Below are 10,864 nucleotides of genomic sequence, written 5' to 3'. Positions count from 1 at the left end.
ACAGGAAAACCTGGCTTCCTGCAGAGCAAAGGCTGTGCTGTCATTGCACCCTCAGTGAGCCTGAAACTTCCTCACCAAATGTGAAAAATATAAATATATTAGAGAAACGCATTTAAAAAATTTGAATTAATAACAAAAGGCTTTCTCGCACTACCAGATACAGAAAAACTACCAGTCCTACTAGGGAGGACTCATCAAGCTGTGAGCTAGCAGCAGCATATGTTGCTGCCTGCCACAAACTGAGGGACAGTGAGTGACAGTCACCTGACATGTTTACGCCGTAATAGAGAGAGAGAGAGAGAGAGAGAGAGAGAGAGAGAGAGAGAGAGAGAGAGAGAGAGAGAGAGCGACTACTGAGAGAGAGAGACTACTGATGGATAGACTGAGACTCTGAATTATCACATGAGCATACGCACAAAAAGCACCTTAAAGGTGATGTTGTAGCCAATTTAATGATTTTCTGACGTTATGTTATTGTATGAAGGCACCGTGTCACCATGAAAGTGTTGACCAATTAGCTGGCAGTGGGCACAGGAGGCGGGGCTCATGTGCGCTCAGGTGCAGTCTATATGTATGTGTTCACAGGTGTGCAGCGGCAGGGAAATTGGGTAATTATCACAGGGAAGCCACACTATCTTTTTACCGTGCTCGTTTGTTTTTGTTTTTAGTTATATTGAGTCACTTTTGGGTTTATTTTATATGCTTATATTTGTCCACACTGCAAGTAAGAATAAAAACTCTCAACAGTACTCAAGGAGAAGACATCATTTTATTATCAACAAGCATCACGCGTTGGAAAGAGCTTCACCCAGTATTCCCTCACTGGCATCTTTTCTTGTTATGTTGCCCTTACACAAGTAAAAAGATAAGCTTCTAAACAAGATTGTTTTCAAAGACAGACAGATACGGAAGGAGTCAAGGAACAGCGCCCCTTTCATTGACGTTTCTGCCGGTTCAACCACAATATCAACATGCACGCAGCACAACGCGGAACAACACATCAAAGAAGTTACGGTGAGACGGATTCATGAATGAATGGAATAAAGTTGTGGAAGGAGTGGCCTCGCGCAAATGGATAAAGGCAAATCCTACCAAGAATTCTAAATAAAACCTCCGCCTATTGCTTGACATTGTAGACATGAGTAGCGTGGGGAATCAGGAAATTAACGTTGAAATGGAGGCAGCTGTCAATCAAGATTGAAACAGACAATGAACTTGGCAAAAGGCTTTCTAAGCCCACATTTAAAGCTTTGGAAACAAAGATCATGTTGTTGCATAAAGAAAGGAACTTTGGACTGAAACAATTGTGTAAAATGGCTAAAGAGTTGGATCAAATGATGTGCTCAAATGAAAATATTTCCGTCATGCAAATTAAGCACGACACACTGTGGAAGTTGGTTGGTGAAACTACACGGGTACATGAATCACTAAAACCTCTATTGCCCGACGACGAAATGTCTAAACAAACAGAATGGTTTCAAGGTCACTTGCACAATGTTAATCAAATCATTGACAAAATGGAGAAATGGGTGTGTGCTAACAGGGAGCAGTGCATGCCACACAAGTTGATGACAATGGTTACGAATTCAATGGTGTGCCCAATGCAACTGAGGTTGTGGTTGACCCAAAGAACAATGCTGTGTCGAGTACAAATGAGGTTCTGAATAACAACGGTTCAAATAACAATGCTGTGTCATATACAAACGAGGGTCTTGATAATGATGGTTCAAATTTCAACTTTGTGTCAAATGAAACGAGGAGGTGAATAGTATTGGGCCAGATGACAGTGTTTCCAATACGGGTAACTCAAGGGTGTCACGTGGTAGTTCTACCCGACACTCAATGTCATCAAACATTTCTGCATCCATCTTGGCACAGGCAGAGGTGGCGGCACTCGTGGTATTGGAAATGGCGTTAAAAGAAAGTCATGAAATGGAAGCTCAGGAGGTACAATTAAAGGCACAAATGGAAGCCCAGGAGGTACAAATAAGGAAAAAAAGACAATTGCTTCAAATACAAAGTCAAATTGCTGCTCAGACAGCTAAGGTGAATGTTCTCAGGAACAGAGGGTCTGACATTGAAAGCAGAGTTACAGATGGAATGAACTCTTATGCGTCAAAAGAAAAGGCTGCTCTCAACCCTCTGCTGTACAATTTATTCCATCAATGTCAGACTGTCATGTCAACTATCCACCAACAGGAGGCAGCAAACCTGCAAGACCAACTCAATCACACCAAAAGCCATACAAGCAGCTCAGTACTGTAGCCACCCGGCACAAGGAAATCATTTCTCAAGGAACCAAAACAAAACCAAGTGCTCTCACTGCAAGCATGCCACAATGATCTCTACACCTACCCCATGCTGTATATTCACCGCAGCAACCCATTCAAAGCAGTGAGGATCAAGGCAATATCTTCACGATCATGCAGAAGCAAAATGACATTACAGCATTACTTGTGCAACAGCAAGTTTCCTTATCACTACCCCCCAGGGATATACCAATCTTTGATGGAAACCCCTTTGAGTACAACACATTCATTAGAGCCTTTGAACATGGCGTGGAAGGAAAGGCTGTGGACAGTGTGGACTGCTTGTACTACCTGGAGCAGTACACTAGAGGGCAACCTAAAGAGCTGGTAAAGAGCTGTCAACATATGCCATCCGACAGGGGGTATCACAAGGCTAGAACGCTTCTGCATGAACGTTTTGGAAATGAGCAGAAAATAGCCACTGCATATATGGAGAGAGCGTTTGGATGGGTACCTGTAAAATCAGAGGATATCAAGGCCTTACAAGCATTTTTGTTATTTCTACGCATCTGCTGTAATGCCATGGAAGACATCAGCTACATGTCTGAAATGAACATGCCATCAAACCTACGGGCAATAATCATGAAGCTACCTTACAAACTCAGAGACAGATGGAGAAACATTGCTTTTGAATACCAGGAGAGACACCATCGTCAAGCAGGTTTCAGTGAAGTTGTCACCTTCATTGAAAGACAAGTGTCTATTGCATCTGACCCACTGTACGGGGACATTCTAGACACTGTTGTCTCAATGTCAAAGTTAAAGATTGGAAACAAAACTTCACAAGGACGCCTGCAGGAGAGAGGAAGCAGTTTTGCTACATTTGTGGCACCTGTTGAGTTTGACAATCAAGAGGAGAGAGACAAACCAATAAGAGAATCCTGCCTGCTATGTGAAGAGGGCCACAGTTTGGAAACATGTTCTAAGATGGAGAAAAAGCGGCATGGTGAAAAAATAGACTTTCTAAAAAGAAAGGGCGCTTGTTTTGGATGTCTATATGTCGGGCACATAAGTTCACAGTGCCATAGTAGGCTGTTTTGTAAAATATGTAACCTAAGACATCCTACCATTCTACATATTTATGAAAGGGAATGGAAAGAACTAAGATCACGACAAGATGACACACGAGATGAAAACAGAATGAGTCAAGTCACCACTCCCAAAACTTGTGGTCACATAGGGGCCGGGGCACAGAATTGCGTCTTGTCTATCGTGCCTGTCAAGATCAAGGCAAAGAAAGGCAACACAGTCTTAGAAGCGTATGCATTCTTAGATCCCGGCAGTTCATCCACTTTCTGCTCTGAGCAACTCATGAGGAAGCTCAACGTGACAGGAAGGAGCACTAGATTCTTAATGAAAACGATGAACCAAGAAAACTTTGTCAACAGTCACGTCATCTCGGGACTAGAGGTTGCGGCACTAAACAGTGACACCTACATTGAGTTGCCTGATGTGTACACTCAACACAAGATGCCTGTGACTCGCGATAACATCCCGCGACAAAAGGACTTGTATGCTTGGCCATATTTAAACACTGTGGAAATTCCTGCTATTGACGCTGACGTGGAGTTGTTAATTGGAACTAACACTCCAGACGCAATGGAGCCATGGGAGGTGATAAACAGCAGGGGTAAAGGACCTTACGCTGTTAAAACCCTTTTGGGATGGGTTGTCAACGGACCATTGAGAGGAGGCAATGAGAGTGGGATTAGCTGCCCCACAGTCACAGCCAACCGCATCTCCATTTCTCAGAAAGATAAGTCAAAGGAGCGGCTTTCAAAAATGGAACCTGAGGACGAGGACTGGTCTTCTGGGAAAGAGCTGCAGAGAACGGCGAAGAAGGAGAAAATTAAGAAAGTTAAAGAATCAGCCAAGAAGGAAAGGACCCTCAAAGAGAGAGACAAGCTCAAGGAGGAGAAACCTAAGGCTCACAAAGAGGAGAAAAGGTCCAAGGAGAAGTCATCCTCAAAGGCTGACAGGAAAAGTGAACAGAACGAGGAGAAACATCTGCAGATGGACAAGGAGAAGAACACCAGGGAGGAGAAGGAGAAATCTAAAAATGAAAAGGCACCAAAGGGGGAGCCGAAACATAAAGGTTACGACGTCAACAACCGTTTCCTGAATATGGAAGATGCCAAGCTCAGTGCCTCCGATGACCACCACGACAGGTGGGCCTCAGACCCCTTCTTTGATTCCTGCCTCTACGGGGATGACAGTTGGGATGGTCCTGTGAAGGAGTACAAGGAATACAAATCCCACAAATGCCGTGTAGCTAAGTTAAGTGATTCTCCAGGCCTCTCTGACTCCCATAGGAAAGACTCAACACCTGGTCAGGATGAACTGAACCACTTCCCAACAGAAAAAAAAGAGAAAGACCATAAAGAGAAGAAGGAGGAAAAAGGGCATATTTGACATGGCTAAAGAGAGGAAAGACTCCCTGGAGAAACACAACAAAGGCAAGAGACTCTGTGGATGCTACACACACAAGGAACACAAGGAATGTAAAGACAATGTCAATTGACTCTAATTAGGAAAAGAAAAGGAAACAGGAGCTGTCGGACAAGAGGGATGACAGCGAGGAAAAGACAAAGACAACGGTGGCCAAAGAACAAGATGAACTTTTCATAGGAGACGTTTCCATGGTAGCGGACTCTAATGCGCCTCGTGGATCCTGTCAGACATGGACTTGTGCAGTTTGAATGTCCGGATCAAGTACAACGTCCTGGAGCAAACCATCGCAAAGACCTATCTTCTATTGGACGCTGAATAGACTGAAGCCAATTTTCTATTACTGTGGTTACCAACCCTACTGGATTACATGAACTTTGAACTATCACCAAGATCTGTCTTCTTTTGGAAGCTAATTAGATTAGTATCTGTTTTCCTTCGGACTACATGAACTTTGGACATTACAAATTAAATATCAACGTGGACTACGCACTTGGCTACAATCACTTGCATGCATTGAATTGTTACATGTTTATATAGTATCAATTGGGGGCCGGGGTGTTGTAGCCAATTTAATGATTTTCTAACGTTATGTTATTGTATGAAGGCACCGTGTCACCATGAAAGTGTTGACCAATTAGCTGGCAGTGGGCACAGGAGGCGGGGCTCATGTGCGCTCAGGTGCAGTCTATATGTATGTGTTCACAGGGAAGCCACACTATCTTTTTACCGTGCTCGTTTGTTTTGTTTTCAGTTATATTGAGTCACTTTTTGGGTTTATTTTATATGCTTATATTTGTCCACACTGCAAGTAAGAATAAAAACTCTCAACAGTACTCAAGGAGAAGACATCATTTTATTATCAAGAAGCATCACGCGTTGGAAAGAGCTTCACCCAGTATTCCCTCACTGGCATCTTTTCTTGTTATGTTGCCCTTACAGGTGACATGCATTATAAATGTCATTTTTCAGTCTCTAGCATTGTATTATAGTAATAGGAGTTAGTATCAATGTGTTTTTGTGTCTAAATACCATATTGGCGGATTGCTCTGATTCAGCTCAGACCATTTTCTGCTCCAGTAAATTAGGCCATCCTGATTTGAGCCATGTCGTGACGTCACTCAGGCTCTGGGTAGCGGACAGTGATGTGATTGGCTCTGTGGTTGTAGCTAATGCCAGCCCACAATCTACCTAGACTGACTACACACAGAGTGGAAACCACTTCCTCATACTGCGGCAGAGTGAAACCCACCTCTGCATGCACTCTGGAGGGAGAGAGAGAGAGAGAGATAGAGAGGGCTAGAGAGGGAGGGAGAGACAGAGAGAGAGGGAGAGACGGAGAGAGAGAGGGAGAGACCACTGTGCAAACACTCCACGCGCAGGTCCCCCCCCCCTCCCCCCCACATTCGGGAGCACTTGGGGGGGGGGGGGGACCTGCCGCGCGGCACACACCCCCAAACGGGAGAGGGAGAGAGTGAAAGAAAGAAAAAAAGAAAGGAAGAGAGCGGGAGGGAGAGAGGGGGCCTTATCAATAACGGCCTATCTTTTTTTGTCTCTCTCTCTCTCTCTCTCTCTCTCTCTCTCTCTCTCTCTCTCTCTCTCTCTCTCTCTCTCTCTCTCTCTCTCTCTCTCTCTCTCTCTCTCTCTCTCTCTCTCTCTCTCTCTCTCTCTCTCTCTCTCTCTCTCTCTCTCTCTAACTCTCTAACTCTCTCTCTCTCTCTCCCACCCCCCCCCCCTCTCTCTCTCTCTCTATCTCTCTCTGTCTACCAGTCGCAGACAGTGTGGACTGACTGTCACTCAAAGTGCTTATGGGCGGAGCCAGGCCATAACAGCCTGAAATCTTGAGGCTGAAAAATGATGGTTTTGAGTACTTGATTAGAAATATAAAACAATGCATTTTTTTTTGAAAAAAAACCTTACAAATGTCTTCAATAGACTCACAGGAATTGTGTAAAGTTGCCCAAATAGTGCTAGGAATAGCAATGCATGTCCCCTTTAAGTGACTTACACACCACACAAGTACACTTATTACACGCACACACTGCTGCTAACATATACCTTGTATTGTATAGTTTGTATAGATAGAATATACGTTGTGTATTACTGTATATCTAGTTTATAGTTTCGCTTATAGTTTTAGTTTATATGTATAGCGTATTCAGTTTATAGTTATAGTTTATATTTATAGTTATAGCTTATAGTTTGTATAGATTTTCATTGTGTATTATGTTTACAAATCTACTACTACGGTTGAGAAGTCGGGAAAGACAAGCAATCATCTCACCTTTTTCTGAATGCATGTAGTACATTTAAAAAAGCTGACAATAAAATAATCAGAATCAAAACAGAATCAGAATCTGACCTCAAGAGAACTGCAGACACTAGTTCCTCAACCAGTAGTTCATCAACCTCCCTGGAGTTTGGCCTTTACTACAGTTGAAAATAGTTGAGGAAATAGTGTCAGTGCAGTTGCCTAGAGGTCTGCTCTCCTCTCTGTGATGTCATCCGGAGTCTGATTATCACATGTCCTCACAACAGAACATGTTACATGTCTGATTATCACACGTCCTCCTCACAACAGAACATGTTACATGTCTGATTATCACACGTCCTCCTCACAACAGAACATGTTACATGTCATGATTATCACGCGTCCTCCTCACAATAGAACATGTTACATGTCTGATTATCACACGTCCTCCTCACAACAGAACATGTTACATGTCTGATTATCACACGTCCTCCTCACAACAGAACATGTTACATGTCATGATTATCACGCGTCCTCCTCACAATAGAACATGTTACATGTCTGATTATCACACGTCCTCCTCACAACAGAACATGTTACATGTCATGATTATCACACGTCCTCCTCACAACAGAACATGTTACATGTCTGATTATCACACGTCCTCCTCACAACAGAACATGTTACATGTCTGATTATCACACGCCCTCCTCACAACAGAACATGTTACATGTCTGATTATCACACGTCCTCCTCACAACAGAACATGTTACATGTCTGATTATCACACGTCCTCCTCACAACAGAACATGTTACATGTCTGATTATCACACGTCCTCCTCACAACAGAACATGTTACATGTCTGATTATCACACGTCCTCCTCACAACAGAACATGTTACATGTCTGATTATCACACGTCCTCCTCACAACAGAACACGTTACATGTCATGATTATCACACGTCCTCCTCACAACAGAACATGTTACATGTCTGATTATCACACCTCCTCCTCACAACAGAACATGTTACATGTCATGATTATCACACGTCCTCCTCACAATAGAACCATAGGATCAAGGTTGCAAATCGGTGAAGTGCCCCTTTAAGTATCAAAGGTAAAATAATGCATTCTACATGATGTTTGTGGATTCCAGTGCTTCAATCCCTGAACCGTTGACCTCTGTAGGTGATGTTAAAGTAGTATGTGGTCCAGTTACGTTGCTCTGATTATGTCCTCTTGAAGTTGGCAGGCTTCAAATTTGAAAGTATTATAATCTTCATACATTTTTGCCACGTTTTCTATGCTAAATATTTTTCTTCAACGTAACTAATGGGTTCAGATAAATGTAGTGGAGTAAAAGGAAAAGGTTCCCTAAAATGCAAATACTCTACAGTTCATGTACCTTGGTAGAATCACTCTTCCACCACTGATCAATCAATGTTTGTCTCAAATTTGAATTCTACAGCGAGCTGCGTATGAGCCTTCGCGAGTAGAGTAGACGTCTGTAGAATGACAGATATAATTCCACAGCGAGCTGCGTATGAGGCTTCACGAGTAGAATAGAAAGCTGTAGAATGACAGATATAATTCTACAGCGAGCTGCGTATAAAAGTTCACGAGTAGAGTAGACGTCTGTAGAATGACAGATTTACTTCTACAGCGAGCTGCGTATGAACCTTCGCGAGTAGAGTAGACGTCTGTAGAATGAGAGATATAATTCTACAGCGAGCTGCGTATAAAAGTTCACGAGTAGATACCTGTAGGATGACAGATAGTTCTGCTAGACACCAACCACATATCAAATATTTACGGTAGCTGTGTCGTAAAGAAGATAGATCCGGTCCGGCATAACAAACCCTGTCACGGGGCAGATGTAGTCATCCTGACTCATCCTCGCCGCAGTCAGCTGTGAGGCCAGTCGGCGTGTCATCGCTCCCCCTGTGAGTTTATTGTCCCTGACAATGCATTCAGACGCTGAAAGATGAATCACATCTGGCTCGCCACCGGGGCGCGGCCGACCCCCCCTGACCTTTCAAACACAATCACACACATAAATAGGATGGGCGGCCGCACTGATGCGCTCGGCGAGGCAGAAAGCTTGGTTTTGCTCTAAATGTACCCCATAGATCAGCTAGACAGAGCCGGAGCCAGAACTAATAGCGCAGGGCCCCGTTCGTGTGGCTGGACTAAAAGCGATCCCCCCCCCCCGTGACTGATGGATGTGTCTCCTGAGGAGAGCGGCCACCCCCCCTTCTGTTTTATTCGCACACACCCACACTACAATAATGCATGGATTTGTGTAGGGATCCAAAATAATCCGAAACCCCTTGGATTTCGTGTGTGGTGGTGGTTCAGCTAAGGGGCACAGCGTAGATGCTGTCTAATCATTTTGGAGGGAAATGCTTAAATGCTCCCCCTGAGTGCTGTGTGTGGATGTTTACATGCTGAGCTAGCAGACATGCTAATACATCATCATAGCAGATTTGATCTAATGATAAATACGCATCGATTATTTCAGCTTGGATAAACAACAAGGGACGTGGCCACAGCTACATTCTCCACTGTGATGGAAAGGTCGGTCAGGGGGGAGGATTTGGCTGGCAGGTGAAGCAATTCTGTTTAGCTTAGGTTCAGTTTGAGGTGGTTGGTCGTCATCCAGGCGGAGAGGTCGGACAGACAGGCCAAGATCCGCTCAGAGAGATGGATATCTGAGGGAGGAAAGGAGAGGAAGAGTTGAGTATCATCGGCATAGCAATGATATGAGAAGGCATGAGACGTGATAATGTTACCCAGAGATTTGGTGTAGAGGGAGAAGAGGAGGGGTCCAAGGACCGAGCCCTGGGGGACACCCGTCCGAAGGGTGGTCTCTCCATGATACTTGGTAGGAGCGGTTGTCGAGGTAGGATGTCAGCCATGCCAGCGTAGAGCCAGCCACTCCCATTCCTGCGAGGGATGTGAGGAGGATCTGGTGGTTGACTGTCGAAGGTTGCAGACAGGTCCAGGAGAGTCAGGACAGAGGAGAGGCCCTTTGCTTTTGCTAAGTGAAGAGTCTCTGTGACCGCTATGAGGGCCGTCTCTGTGGAGTGACTGGTCCTGAAGCCTGACAGATTAGGGTCTAGGTCCTAGGAGGTCATTCTGTAAGAGATAATCAGTAAGTTGGTTGGATACAGCACGTTCAAGAGATTTAGAGAGGAAGGAGAGAAGAGAGACAGGACGATAGTTGTCTATGACGGTGGGGTTCATGGTTGTTTTTTTTATGAGCGGTGTGACTCTGGCTAGTTTTACTGGGGGGGGGACCACCCCCGAGTTGAGGGAGGAGTTAATGGTTGCCGTTAGGAATGGGAGGATATCTGGTGCTATGGTCTGGAGGAGTGGGGAGGGTAGCGGGTCCAGCTGGCATAGAGTGGGACGGTTCAACATTACCAATGTTAAGGCCTCTCCGTCTGTAATGGGAGAGAAATATGACAGAGTGAAGGATGGCGTTCTCGATTCAGAATTTGGAATAGGTGGGGGTTGGAAGAAGCTGCGGATGTTCTCAAAGAAGAAAATCACAAAGTCTTTGGCAGAGAGAAAGGAGGGGGTAGAGGGGGAGTGAGGGGGGAGGACATGGTGGCGTGCAGTTTGCAAAGGTTCTTGGCCGAGGCCTCGATCCTGTGGTGAAAGAAAGAAGCTTTGGCAGTAGTAATGGTTTTGGAGAAAGCTAATAAGAGGTTGTGATATGTGGTGATGTCACCAGTGAGGCAAGTCTTTCTATATTTTCACTATTTCTTCCCTCACTGCCTCCATCAGCCATGGACTGGGTGGGGAACGGCGGGCAGACTTCTCACCGAGGGGACAGAGTTTGTCGAAGGA

At 44.7% G+C, this 10,864-nt stretch overlaps 1 protein-coding gene across 3 annotated transcripts in view; it reads left to right on the top strand.

The window, feature by feature from the left end:
* Window positions 1-772: 772 nt before the first annotated feature.
* Window positions 773-10,864, top strand: part of LOC311227264 (CMP-N-acetylneuraminate-beta-galactosamide-alpha-2,3-sialyltransferase 1-like) — a 90,198-nt gene continuing 80,106 nt past the window's right edge. For all 3 annotated transcript variants that reach the window (XM_084312858.1, XM_084312859.1, XM_084312857.1), the window contains exon 1: window positions 773-1,014. In XM_084312858.1, the coding sequence (XP_084168984.1) occupies window positions 972-1,014 (43 nt within the window). In that variant the 5' untranslated portion in view covers window positions 773-971. The remainder of the gene's footprint in view (window positions 1,015-10,864) is intronic.

Source organism: Notolepis coatsorum (assembly GCF_963971535.1).
Source record: "Notolepis coatsorum genome assembly, chromosome: 4".
NCBI lineage: Eukaryota > Metazoa > Chordata > Actinopteri > Aulopiformes > Paralepididae > Notolepis > Notolepis coatsorum.
This window is presented reverse-complemented; position numbering and strand designations above follow the sequence as displayed.